The sequence below is a fragment of the Protomyctophum parallelum genome (genome assembly GCF_964188405.1).
Source record: "Protomyctophum parallelum genome assembly, chromosome: 14".
Lineage (NCBI taxonomy): Eukaryota > Metazoa > Chordata > Actinopteri > Myctophiformes > Myctophidae > Protomyctophum > Protomyctophum parallelum.
The window spans coordinates 18,709,651-18,724,638 of record NC_139709.1 but is presented as its reverse complement, the minus strand read 5'-3'; the positions used below and the strand labels follow the sequence as shown (position 1 = coordinate 18,724,638).

The 14,988-nt window shown below is 44.1% G+C and overlaps 1 protein-coding gene across 2 annotated transcripts in view; it reads right to left on the bottom strand.

Annotated features, from left to right (window-relative positions):
* Positions 1-14,988, bottom strand: part of LOC310871087 (kin of IRRE-like protein 1) — a 115,130-nt gene that overhangs the window by 24,656 nt on the left and 75,486 nt on the right. For both annotated transcript variants that reach the window (XM_083782565.1, XM_083782566.1), the window contains exons 3-9: positions 13,885-14,034; positions 12,267-12,424; positions 7,694-7,844; positions 4,909-5,014; positions 4,458-4,606; positions 3,280-3,407; positions 2,688-2,814 (exon numbers count right to left, since the gene is read on the bottom strand). In XM_083782565.1, the coding sequence (XP_083638691.1) occupies positions 2,688-2,814; positions 3,280-3,407; positions 4,458-4,606; positions 4,909-5,014; positions 7,694-7,844; positions 12,267-12,424; positions 13,885-14,034 (969 nt within the window). The remainder of the gene's footprint in view (positions 1-2,687; positions 2,815-3,279; positions 3,408-4,457; positions 4,607-4,908; positions 5,015-7,693; positions 7,845-12,266; positions 12,425-13,884; positions 14,035-14,988) is intronic.

Here is a 14,988-nt window from a genome sequence, read left to right as displayed (position 1 = left end):
AATGCATTAAACGACGTTAAACTCACTTTGCCACTCGATTTGCCATTCACGTTAAATGCATGCGCATCCTCTCTATATGGACAGAGTCCAGATGGACTACAAGGATAGCTGTCCGGATCGAAGGCCCGGAAGTACTTATTCAGATTAAGATCTCTCTTGGAGCTATAGTCAATTGCAGTCAATCCTTTGAATCACAAGATTAGACAGAGGACGGCGTGCATGGTTACCGGTAAATATGGCAGGATGTTAATATTCATATTGCGCCACCCTCAACAGCGAGGTTGTTGTGAGCTTGCAGATCGGCTAGTTTCAGCAAAGAGATTTTGACGTAGAGGAAATTACTAGCAGGCTTGTTATAGAGCCCTGGGGTACCCCCGTCAATTAATTATAGAGGGGTTGTTACTTTAATTCTCAGAGTAAAGGTTTACGTGGTGGTGGTGGTGGTGGGGGACAGGGGAGGAATAGAGGAGGAACAAAACAAACGGAGAGCACAGAAAGGGTTGCGTGTACATTTTTCATCTTCCAAGAAAGTGTTATTGTTACTTAATCCTTCACAGTTAAAGTCCCATGCCATCAATACCCAATCAGCCCACCATCATGTTGTCCCTGGACGCTGCAAAATGGATGACGGAAGAAGAAAACAGCAGTGGGACGGGATATATCCCCCAGCCTCATTATGTGGAAGTGCTTAAAGCACTGACTGTGTCTGCTCTTTATGTCATCCATTATCATTAATAATGCCTGACGAAATGATATAATGCTTATAAATAATAATTCTCAACATATTGCCAATTTGAATAAGTAATGAATAGCTCGTTAATAGCGGAGGTGGTGCTGAAGGTCGTCCGGTATTTGACAATAGTGGAGCTGCACTGAGCAAACATGCCAGGTGGTACCTATACCTACTGTATGTGGAGATACTTTAAACATGCCAGGTGGTACCTATACCTACTGTATGTGGAGATACTTTAAACATGCCAGGTGGTACCTATACCTACTGTATGTGGAGATACTTTAAACATGCCAGGTGGTACCTACCTACTGTATGTGGAGATACTTTAAACATGCCAGGTGGTACCTATACCTACTGTATGTGGAGATACTTTAAACATGCCAGGTGGTACCTATACCTACTGTATGTGGAGATACTTTAAACATGCCAGGTGGTACCTATACCTACTGTATGTGGAGATACTTTAAACATGCCAGGTGGTACCTATACCTATACTGTATGTGGAGATACTTTAAACATGCCAGGTGGTACCTATACCTACTGTATGTGGAGATACTTTAAACATGCCAGGTGGTACCTATACCTACTGTATGTGGAGATACTTTAAACATGCCAGGTTGTACCTATACCTACTGTATGTGGAGATACTTTAAACATGCCAGGTGGTACCTATACCTATTGACTGTATGTGGAGATACTTTAAACATGCCAGGTGGTACCTACCTACTGTATGTGGAGATACTTTGCATCTTTTGATGTTTTTCCATTAATGAATGCCCTATATAATGATTATAGGGCGTTCATTCATGGAAAAACAGGGCCTATTAGGCTATACTCTTTTGACAGTTTTGTGCCAAAGCTTTTTGATATTTTTCAAAACAAAAGTCTGTCTGTAGGTTTTATACATTATTTACCTGATGAAAGCTATTAATAAGAGCTTGTGTAACTAAACAATGATTATATTGGATCCATTGGAGCTTGGAATGACCTGCAGACTACATTGAGATTAACCACCTTGAGTCGTTTTAGAACCGTGGTGACCAAACGGATGTTTTTAGGTTGTTTTAAATTATTTGTCTTGATTTCTATTTACAGTAAATAGACATGTATGCCTTTTTGCCCCCAATCCCCTGATGTATTGCGATACATTGCAAATTAGTTTAATTACTCAGTGTATTTTCGAGAATAAATAAATCTTGAATGAATGAATTTCTTGAAAAGTAAGCGTTCTGGCAATTATCACACTGAACCGCCCACATTTATTACACATTCAAATCTATCTTTAAATAGTCCATCTTGATTCAGCAACCATATGTGCTGGACAGTAGCACCACTGGAAAAAACCCTCACCGGGTGCCTCATACGAAAGCATGAGGAAAAAAGAAAGATGATGGAAAAAAGTCGACACATACTGTACTGTATGAAGATATTTAACACAGAATTGATTCAGCTTCAGTATTTTCTCCAGCGATGTTTGATCTCAAGTGTTCAGTCAAAGAAAACATGGCACAAAGGGAGGAGTTTGTGTTTGTGTGTTGATGTCCAGTGAAGCACATCGCACATGCGAGTGCTATGGACATGATATCCAAAGCAGCCACCCACTCATGAAAAAGATGTCTGTGGATAAGGGTGCTAAATCAATAAAAAAATCACACCCGTGTGAACCGAGTGTTGCAACTCCCCTCCCCCCCCCCTCTCTCTCTCATTAGCAGGCAACAGTGCAACTGTCTCCCTCTCTTTGTTTCTGCATGGCACAACAGTGCCCCCTACTGGTACTCATTCTGGTGCTCATTAACGTCACATAGGTTAACCAACCACACAGACATTGCTGGTTGTAGGAGTGGTTGCACCACTCAAAAAAGAACACAGATTTTTGTATGTATCTAATTTATATAGAATATGTGGATGTGTGTTCTTTTGAGTTGGGGAAAAAGGGGAAAGTACCGGACCATACCGTTGACAGTGAGCGTGACCTCGGTCTCTCCCACGCCGATCCGGGGGACGATGGCCTTGCAGACGTATTGTCCTGCGTCCGACTGGCTCACAGACTTCAGATAAAGCTGGTTGTTGTTGCTGAGCACCTGCTCACACACACAGAGGGGATACGACGGGAGAGGAGAGGATAAACCATGTTAAGAGATACATATTTAATTGCTAAAACATGTTCACTTTTTTCAGCAGGCTCCATTAGTTTTCCCCCCGCAACTCGTTGGCATGAATTAAAGATTTAGGACACGGAGACGAAGTCTCACTTGTCTGCTTTAGATGTGAGGAAATATTCATGGAGTGTGTGGGACCCAGATTCTCTGTCTGTGGCGTTTATTAGGGTTTAGATACCTGTGTTCTCCCAGTAAACAATACATTACAGTCCACTTTCTGTGCTGATGAGGGCATTAAACAATAACTGGATCTGAGGGGGCTCTGAACTTGGTCCACTAGGGTTCAAGTTAACCTCTTCTAATCCATTTCTACACATGCTCACGGTCATGTGGTGAGGAGCTGGTCAACATACTGTCCCATCAGGTGTTTGGGGGGAGGGTTCTCACCATGTTGGAGCCCTTCTTGGTCCAGGTGAGAGTGAGGGGAGGGTTACCCGACCACTTGCAGTTCAGATTGACATCAGAGTCCACGTCCACTGTCACAGGCCTGGGCTCAACCACCAGGATAGGACCAACTGAGAGAGAGAGAGAGAGAGACAGCGAGCGAGAGAAAGAGAGAGTGAAAGAGAGATTAATTTAAGAGCGTGCGTGTGTGCGTGCATTATAAGGACATGAGGAGCATTTTTTTCATTATTTTATTCTAATTATCAAATCCATCAACTCATTCAGATCTATTTTCCCAAACTGCATTTGTCATTATCATTAATTATTCTGTTGTACGGCCAGATGTGTTAGTTTAAAACACTAGATTGACACACTGACGGCCCTGGGACAGGCTGAATAATATTATAACAAAATAATAGTGAATTAGAGTATGTGTGTGTATATATATATATATATATATATATATATATATATACGCTGTATGAATCATTCAGATGTTGGAATCAAAGCCTGGCACCTCTCCAACATGATCCTACAGCCCCTAGACAACAGCGATGCACATTTAGACTGCTTAATGCATGAATACTGCATGATAACAAACTAAGCCAGGCAGTGGCGTGCCTACGTTGATTCACAAAACAAACTGGCGAGATATCGACACATTGAGGTGCTGTACATGAATTTTGAAAAACGACGTCTTTCAGAGCATGTCTCCTAAAGCACATCATTCACATTTAATGGGATTCAGTTTTTGTCCCATTGAAGACGTGGTGAAAGTAAAAATATTTTTTTCCCACACTTTTAGAGCATACCCGCAGTCATAATGAAAACGGCTGCGCTGGTGATTTCAGAGTGTTTCCCATAGTCTGAGTGGGTTGGTTGCTACTGGTTACATCTGTGATTGGTTGACCACCAGCGTATTCATTTAGCAAATGAGTTGGCCAGCTAGAAAAAACCTAAAAAGCCATTTCACCAGTGGCTGTGGGGGTCTATGGATAGCAATGTCGGTGAGCCCAAACGACATATCTCGAAATCTACTGGCTGGATTGTACGCCTGGCGACGAATTATAATTTAATTATAATTATAATAATATAAACAAATTGCATTGTTAAGCAATACGCTCCACCAGTTCAAACCGTTGTGTGTGGGGTCAGTGGTGGTGCACGAGGCTGCTACTCACAGTGCACGTCCACCAGGATGCTGACGTTGGTGTTGCCCACGGCATTGAACACCTGGCAGGACACGGGCTCTGTGAAGAAGGAGTGGTCCGCTGTGGTGACAAACACACTCTCCCTGGCCCCCTCCAGCAGCACGCCGCCTTTAGCCCACCTGCCCAACACACACAGCACAGTCAGCAACCCTCCATAAATCATTATCTTGAACCAGCAAGTGGCAGTGTAAGAATACCTGCTTTTCACCTTAGCACCACCCACCTGAACTTAAGCTTTGCCCAAAGTACAAAAATCATAGCGCTCCATCTTTAACTCTGATAGCTTACAAACGTAACTCTGTAAGCAAAGGGTCCAGTTGGTTATTTGCTCTCCCAAGTTAAAAATGAATAAATGAACACATGCTCCATCCATCGATCTCATCTCAGTCCCCATAATGCAGCAGAGCAGACGTCTACAGACCTGAAGCCCATGATGGGGGGGTTGGCAGTGGCCGCGCAGGTGAAGGTGACCCTCTCGCCCTCCAGGACGGAGCGAGGTTCAATAGACAGCGTGACTGTAGGAGGGTCTGCTCAGCACGGGACAGAAGGACAAAGGATGCGGCCGTCAAATGCAGCCGAAGTACCGGAATTATCTGACAGATATTATTACGCACACATGCACGCACATACACACGTATGCACACACATAGGGTTGGGATCCATTAGGATTTTAACGATTCCGATTCCCCCTTAACGGTCTGATTCCCTTTGGTTCCCTTTAACGATTACTATAGGCCGGGGGTTTCAAATGGACAATGGTCTGTAACTCTGAGAGTATTACAGACGGAACTAAATGGACCTGCAAAGGGTTGAGGTATATTTTCATACCACACAGAGGAGTATTGAACACGGCAGACAGACGAGATGGAAGTTCCAAGATGTTTATTTCTCAACGAAGTATACAGCTTACAGCATAGACAGGCTCACGTCAGCCAGCAAAGTGGCAGACGTCTCCCCATGTGGCTTGCGCCCGGACTGACTGACCACTCATTGTATCCTGGTTAACCTATTTAAACAGTTGACATGGGTGTAGGGTGTCAGACTTTGGTTTGCATATTATTAGTGGCAAGTCTTTTGATCCACCTGTCTGTCTCAAAACCCCTTTGTCACACAAATAGCCTAGCCACCGGCAGCTCCAGGATATCTCACCCTGGGACGGCCGACACCCAGATGCTAATCACCCAAAAATAGGTCTACTGTCTGTGGGCTATGCAAGTTGCAAAAGGCAGAAGGACACAAGAGCATTGTCAATCACACAAGAAATGAGTATAATTATGGAATATATTCTTCATATCCCCCCTTGACCATCACAGATGGTCACCTAAAAATATGGAACCATAATTATCTTAGACCCCCCTTGACCCTAAGCTGGACAATACATTCAAGAAACCAAAAATAACAGCATTACAGTACAGAACTTCCCAAAAATGGTTTTCAAACAGACATCCATACATATATGAAAAATGGAAAAATGATTAGTACAGTTAACTGACATTTAAACAAGACATGCCGCTTTCCGCTCCTATTGTTACAAGAGCACTTTTTTGATATGCAATAACTACATGTTTTACTACTAAACTCTGCTACCCAATGTCAATACAATATCAGTTAAGTCACTTCCTCGGACGTTACCCTGACAGATCACCTGGTGATACTCGAAAGAATCCATTGATGCGCCAGAGTTTAACCATAATAACACATATCTCTTCATATCTATAGGAAAATACCTCATTGACTCATAATTAGGCTATATGACTCAACTTATCTAATCATACGACAAACACATACCAACATGAGGCCTATATTATTTCATGTTGAAAACAAACGCGACGTACAATTTGCAATCAGAGTGAAGGAAAGTTCGTCTCCCCTCCGAATTGGACAAAGGAAATTTCTTCTGTATATGCCGCTCTTTCTGGTTACCTCGAAAGTTTGCTCAGCTGCACCGCCCAAGCAAGGTGAGAAAAAGTTCAATGCTGTTTTCGCTGTCCTCGTCATCATCTCTTCTCTCCCCCCTCCCAACTCTGTTAACAACAGAGATGGGACGAAAAGAAAAGCAAACATCATCGTCATCACAGACTCCTTCCCGTGAAGGCCCTCGGCTTGTAGGTCAGCCAGTCGGCCACTGCTGCACCGTGCTGCATCTCACAGCTCGCCGCCCGTGATTGCCGTCCCCGCGCCGACGTGATGATCAAGGCCCCCGTTGTGGCTGTTGCCGCTCCATCGACCGCTCCGCAGCCCGCACCGTCCGGCGGCTGGTATCGGTCCCCGTTGCGCAACACTCCTCGCGGTGGTCTTCGTCATCATCCCCGCTGCGCAGACGAGATCACGGTCGGGTCCGCTGGAACGTCTTCGTCGCCGTTCACAAAAACTCCCCTCCACCGAAATACTATCAGACTGAAAAAAATGTCCCTGCTGGTTCTCTCGCCTGGCGCAAAAAGCACCAAAAAAGCGAACGGGATCGGCACCACTTTGAGGTATATTTTCATACCACACAGAGGAGTATTGAACACGGCAGACAGACGAGATGGAAGTTCCAAGATGTTTATTTCTCAACGAAGTATACAGCTTACAGCATAGACAGGCTCACGTCAGCCAGCAAAGTGGCAGACGTCTCCCCATGTGGCTTGCGCCCGGACTGACTGACCACTCATTGTATCCTGGTTAACCTATTTAAACAGTTGACATGGGTGTAGGGTGTCAGACTTTGGTTTGCATATTATTAGTGGCAAGTCTTTTGATCCACCTGTCTGTCTCAAAACCCCTTTGTCACACAAATAGCCTAGCCACCGGCAGCTCCAGGATATCTCACCCTGGGACGGCCGACACCCAGATGCTAATCACCCAAAAATAGGTCTACTGTCTGTGGGCTATGCAAGTTGCAAAAGGCAGAAGGACACAAGAGCATTGTCAATCACACAAGAAATGAGTATAATTATGGAATATATTCTTCAGGGTCCATTTAGTTCCATTTGTATACACTCTCAGAGTAATGATGGTCCTTGATATTAAAGAGTTTGAGAACCACTAGATTTGTAATTGAATAGCAGACGTGAAGTCCAAATACCAGCTCTACGGAAACGCTTCCAAAAAGGTTTGGAACAGATCCCAATTCCTCAATGTTGGATCCGGTTCCTCCGAATCTCAACCCTAACTCTAATTCTAACCCTAACACACACGCACACACACACGCAGGGTGAACCTACGGTGAACATTGAGTGTGACTGTGGCTCGTTTGCCTGTGGGCACAGCGGCGTTCGTGGCCACACAGCTGAAGTTGCGGCTGGTGTCCGTGTCCTCTGGCGTGATGGGCAGGAAACTCCTGGTTGTCACCCGCTTCCTGTCTGGAAGTACTTCCTGTCATAGGAGAGGGAGGGAGAGATGGAAGGATTGCATTTGTAATCTTGATACAGAAAAGTGCAACACCATTAAACTGTCTTTCAACCGTTTCAGGCTATTCAACATTGAACAACAGACCTGCCTTTCCTCGGATCTTGACAGCTCATAACCCCTCGAGTCCAAACTGATGAAAAACAACTCTTATAAAAAACATTTTGTGGTTTTTACGGCGTTGCTCTGTACAGGGGGGATCGTGTTCTAGAAGATGGTCGATCTGTGTGTTTGTATTTTCCGGGGGCTATTTATCGACGCAGACTGCTGGACCGGTCAGTGCCAAATTAATATACAGTAGGCTCCGTGCATCGCTAGTTCCCTTTTCTAGAGGGGGGCATAAACATGTTCTGGTCCAGGTCAGCTTATCATAGCTTAATTTGATTGGCACAGCAGAAATGTTTAACACGTGCTGAACCAATCAAATGAAACAATGCTATGGTAAATTGAACAGGAAATGTTTATGCCACCTTCTGAAAAAGGGAACTATACAATTATGCACAAAATGGTAAATGGTGCATTTATATAGCGCCTTTATCCAAGGCGCTTTACATAGATTGTGCATTACGTTCACCCATTCACATGCACGTTCATTCATAAACCGATGGGCGGAGAAAACCATGTAAGGCACCATCGGGAGCAATTCGGGGTTCAGAGTCTTGCTCATGGACACTTCGACACAAACTCTGGGGGAGCCCTGGATGGAAATGGGAACCTCAAGGTTCACCTTCCAGCTGTTCTACCGGCCACTCTACCCTGGAGCTACTGTCACCCCGCCACTCTATTGTGCACACTGCCAGTACTGTATGTCAAAGATGTACCCACACACTTTTTTCACTTTAGTTTTATATCCATCCATCCATCTTCAACCGCTTATCCGTAGTCGGGTCGCGGGGGTAACAGCTCCACCAGAGTGCTCCAGACTTCCCTCTCCAGAGCAACACTAGTGACTTCCTCCTGGGGGATTCCGAGACGTTCAAAGGCCAGTGAGTCGATGTGTTTCCTACAACTGCGCTTTGGTCTGCCCCGGGGTCTCCTCCCAGTCGGACGTGCGTCGAGGACCTCCCTAGGGATGCGCCCGAGAGGCATCCTAACCAGATGCCCAAACCACCTCAGCTGGATCCTTTCCAGGCGAAGGAGCAGCGGTTCTACTCCGAGTCTCTCTCGTGTGGCTGAACTTCTCACCCTATCTCTAAGGGAGATGCCAGCCACCCGTCGAAGAAAACTCATTTCGGCCGCTTGTATTCGCGACCTTATTCTTTCGGTTGTTTTTTATACATTCTTTAAATGCTCATCTTTAAATCTCATCTTTTACAATGGCAGTAGGATCGGGCTGAAACCATTTGCAGTCATGTACCAGCCACATGAAGTCTGAGAGCTGCATGATTCAATGCAGTCATCGGACCCTATCTTGTTTAAGAACATATCAATAATATTCTATTTTAGCTACCTCAAATTCCATTTCTGTGGAATTCTCATTTAAGGTGGTGAATTTGTAGGATCCTATTTGGGAGAACTTTTTCTAAGAATGTGTAACAATTTGTAAAATAGCACAATTAGTGCAAGATCACAGAACGCACACTGTGAGATATTGTGAGCTTTAGAAATAATAAAACAAGTATAGGGCTTTTAAGCACCATGTAATATGTATGAGTGTGTTTGTGTGCATGCGTGTGTGTTTGTGTGCGTGTGTGTGTGTGTGTGTGTGTGTGTGTGTGTGTGTGTGTGTGTGTGTGTGTGTGTGTGTGTGTGTGTGAGAGAGTGTGTGAGAATGTGTGAGAGTGTGCGCGTGTGTGGCAACAAGCTGCAAGGGAAAACATCTGTGTTGGAGAGTGTGTGGGTGTGTGTGTGTGTGTGGGTGTGTAGATGCTCACGGGTGATTGAGGGTGCATGTGTAAGCGTGAGTGTGCATACAGTATGTGCATACAGTATGTGAGTGTGATATGTCTTTGCTTGCAGGCATATGTACTGTACTGTGTGTGTGTGTGTGTGTGTGTGTGTGTGTGTGTGTGTGTGTGTGTGTGTGTGTAAGAAGGAGCCTGGGAGGAACAGGGTGCATGTTTCTATGAATATATAATACGTATATACCTGTGTCTGCAGGTGTTGAGAAGGCAAAGTTTCATGTCTGTCTCATATTGTTGGCCCAGTGGCATTGTGTATACCTACCTGTATACTGTATGTACATGTTACAGTATGTGTACTGCATGTACTGTATGGTCATAGTACTACTCTTGGCAGGCTAGATGGGCAACAGAAAATTATTATTAATATTACTATAACCAACTTAATCTTGCTCATGAGGACCAGGACAATTGACCTCACAATGTCTATCTCTCAAATTCTGCTATACTTAATTGAGAATCAGTGTCTTAAATATCATCAAATCGACGAAGAACAATTCAAATTGTTTTTATAATCAACTAAATCGATATAGATACAGATACAGAAACCGAATAGAGACAATGCGTCGCAATGCAACACATTGTGAGCGTATGTAGGAGTGCTATTTTCATTATTCATTCATTGTAATCGAGGCAAAAGTGTGAAATAATCGTGATATTGAATTGACATCATTATCGCCCAGCCCTAGGACAGATGAGCTGCTATGTGATATGTGAAATTATTCTAATGAGCCTTTATTCCCTGCACCAGCCTAAGGGGCCGTGTCCATAGAAAGCATTTTATGAGCACAGGCGCGCTGTGGATGTCGTCGCTGTCGGGCAGAAACCTCTTACAGTATCTCCACGTTTTTTTTAAATGAATGCCCTACTTGATCATACTACAGCGTCACTCAAAACATCAAGAGTAGCAGATCTGAAAGCTCAACCCGTTTGTACAATTAGTAGATCTGCTATTTTTTGCCATTTTTTTATTTGAGTCCTGAATGTTTTGGACATATGAGGTTTCCACCTGACAAAGACGATACCATGTCCATAGTGCTCACACGCAGTGTCAATTAAGACCCACTACTGCGCTCCAAACGATCTGATATTGCTGTGCTGGAATGATGAACATCCTGATCTGTGTTATTAGCACTAAAAAGCTTAGCTGCAACAAAGCAAACACAGGCTTCTCATGGTTGTGGTAAAAATTCAACAAAAAGCTGAACTTGAGCTCGAAGCACCCCTGCGCCAAAAACGTCGGGATTGCTAACGCGCAATGCTCGGGTGCTATGAAGAGGGTGCATACTGTATATCTTAATCATAGAAAACTAGAAATGCATGGCACACTGGCACTGCCACTGTCTTTACTGTAGAAATGCATGGCACACTGGCACTGCCACTGTCTTTACTGTAGAAATGCATGGCACACTGGCACTGCCACTGTCTTTACTGTAGAAATGCATTGCACACTGGCACTGCCACTGTCTTTACTGTAGAAATGCATGGCACACTGGCACTGCCACTGTCTTTACTGTAGAAATGCATGGCACACTGGCACTGCCACTGTCTTTACTGTAGAAATGCATTGCACACTGGCACTGCCACTGTCTTTACTGTAGAAATGCATTGCACACTGGCACTGCCACTGTCTTTACTGTAGAAATGCATTGCACACTGGCACTGCCACTGTCTTTACTGTAGAAATGCATTGCACACTGGCACTGCCATCTCATCAAGGCACTCTCTGTGGATACAGCAAGTGCAGTAACTCACATTTTTGGTCAACATGATGTTTTTATTTGTCTCTAAGGTCAAAGCGGCCATCATGGTCTAGAGGATAAACAAACACCTCATGAACAGGGGTCTGTGGTGGACATTTTAGTAAAAATATAACAATGAAATACAACAATACAACAATGAAATATTACCAGAAAGACATAAAGAGATAGCCCTGAATGACCATAACAGGTCTGTACCAGGTCTGTGTATAATTGGAACCAAATGGACCCTTACGAAGCCCCCCCCCCCCGGCACCGTGCTAATGGCAGCCGCTGTTCCCAACAGTATGTGTAAATGTGGTGAGGACACACCAGGTACAGTTACAGTACAGTACTGTATGTGCAAAGTAGAAGCTTGCACACCTCTACATTAACCTTGCTGCAGTATATATGATTCCAAAGACTTCTATAGGTGAGAGACTTCAGTTTCTCACCTAGAAGTGGCACACTAATTGCTATAGTTGTGGGGACAATTGACACTGAGTCACGAGTATAGTAACAAGTATGGATGTGTGTGTGTGTGTGTGTGTGTGTGTGTGTGTGTGTGTGTGTGTGTGTGTGTGTAATGTATTATTATTGTTGTCGTCCTTTTTTAGCACTGCTATGTTTTGTGAACATGGAGTGTTTTGTTTACATCGTTGACCGAAATTGAAATTGCAAAGTGAAGTGCGTGCGACGTGCGTGTGTGCGTGCGTGCGTGTGTGTGTGTGTGTGTGGTGGTGACTCACCGTGCTCTGCTGAGCGCCCTCCAGCAGTACTCCGTCTCTGGTCCACTGGATGTGTGCGGCCGGCTTGGCTCCGCGCGTCACGCAGGTCAGGTTGTAAGGTACGCCCGCCATCAGCAGCAGCTCTGGAGCTCCCTCTACCACCGGGTCCTCAGGAGGGACTGCACACACACACACACACACACACACACACACACACACACACACACACACACACACACACACACACACACACACACACACACACACACACACACACACGGGTCAACTGACGTCTGACATATTCACGCTTGCGGTTCAATCGTCCGCATCAGCCTGACATTATGATAATTAATTACAGTAGGAATCACACAACCCTATCCACAGAAATACGCACACACTCACGCATGCAACGTCTCATACTGTAAACATCATCATTTCATGAACAGACTCGCAAATAAATCAAACATTCCTTTTAAAAGTTTGCATAAATTCCGAGTTCAGTTTAATTACTGTAGATTTTTTGTTGGTGCTTTTAAATAGGACGAGGGAGCAAACGGCTACAGATAAGAATCAAAGTGCTAATGTGTGCAGCGAGGAGACGGAGCGCTCCCCGGCGGGGCCTCCTCCTGGAATCATCTCATCTCCAGGCAAACAAAGAGGAAAGAAACAAGTTAACCGCTACAACAAACAACAAAAGGAAGAGAAAAATCAATAAACTCAGATATATCGTGTTGCGTCTAAACCCAGGAATAGACTGACTGCGTTTCAGGCTGTCTGCGGCTTTGTCTTTGATATGAAGGCTGTCAGCGGAGGTGGTGCTGCCTCCATGAGAGAGAGAGAGAGAGAGAGGCTGAGACAAGGATCTATGCTATAGGGAACCACTCTGTCTGCCCCGCAAACCACATACTGAGCTGTGTGTGTGTGTGTGTGTTGCCAGGTCTGCTTATTATAAGTGAGGCTTGTCCTTCTGTAAAGTTGCTTGTAAATATTGAGGGTAGGTAGTGGAATTCTTGGGGTGTAGTTGCTTAATTAGGCTTATTTTTGTATTTGTATTATTGTTTAAACCAGTGGTTCTCATTTCTCAATTCGTCTGTACCCAGACGGTGCAGGCACACAGAGTACAGAAATTGTAGTGTACAAAAAACCCTCTTAAATTAAATTAAAACTTTAATTTGACCTTTTCTAACACATGAAAGAGACACCCACCAAACTGGCCCTTTCCCGAAGACAGACAGATGCACCACATTTATAAAAAAAAGTAAAGTAAAAAACGACTTAACGACTATGACTTCCAGAAGTCACAAACACACAAACACATGTGTTCCTTCTTTTGATGAAGGGAGAAAGTGGAAGCGAAGCCTCCTCCGCACTTCCGCTTCGTCTTTACAGTCACACACATTTATCCTAATATAAATGAAAATCATCTAAGCAATGTAAGCATGTAGCTTGCTGCTTAGCAGAATTGGAAATAAAAAAATACATTTTCATGAGAGGAAATGACAGCTTCCATCGAATTGGATTTGGGGAGGTGTAGTTCAAGACACTATATGGCACTCAGAGATTGTGGAATAGTTGTCTGGCTGCGCGAGACTAGGTGTACAGTCGGTAAACAATCGGTACCGAACCAACACATACTTACTGAGTACGTTGAGTTTGGCTCTCCTGGAGCGCAGGGCAGCCTCAGTGGCCTGACACTCATACACAGAGTCGTCCGACAGCTCAGCGTTGTTGATCTCCAGGTTGTACTGACCGGTGTCCACCACACGCAGCACACGGTACCTGGGCCAGGCTGAGGGCGGGCACAAACGCACAAACGCACGCACATGCACGTGCGCATACACATACACCTGAGGTCAGTTTATACATGAGGACAGTGGTGGTTCTCAAATATTTTATAACCAAGAACCCCCAAAATGATAATGTATTTGGCCACAGACGCACATTTAATACTATTTTGGGCAAGGAGGGAGGAGAAAATATATTTACAAAAAAAATGTATTGGCAATTTAATTTATTGGCACCCACATGCAGTATTTCCATGTGGTCCATTGGGAATCGTTGCTAGATTACGCAACATTTATTTTGTATTTTTTAGCGCCACCAAGACCCAGAGCAGTGAATTCACTGTAGTAGGTGCATACATAAAGTTCAAGGTCAAACATACAGTTACTTTGCCAAAGGCAAGCGTCAAAACATAATAAAACAATTTAAGAAAGAAACTGCATGGGGAAAGTATGAACAGCTGGTGTGGGTACAGCATTGTGTAAACTGAGTTAAAGTATGTCACTGGAACTTGTACAAACTGTCTGTTAGAAATAGTTTTAGGTACATGTTGTTTCAGGTACATGCCCCCCTGTCTTCCATCAGTAATGACACAGACACAGCCGAATTGTGAATGAAGCAGATTAAAAAATAAAAGTGCTGTCATTTGAAGTTGATAATCTCCATTAACTGTTGAGGAAGTAAGCCGTTATGTCGTTACGATTTTGAACTGCTGCATATAACGACACCACAGAGAAGGATTCGTGCATTAAAAAGAAAATGGGATTTTAAAGTAATTACTTGAATTAAACCCCTTTTTGTGATTTAGTACAAACATTGGCATCTGCAGAAACTCAAAGACATTTTGGATAATCTTGATCTTTATCCTTTATACTTGGATGTGAAGATCTAAGTATAAAGCTGGAGTTTGTGTGGTTATTTATCAGATGTCTCGTACACACTCTCTGGAGAACAACTACAG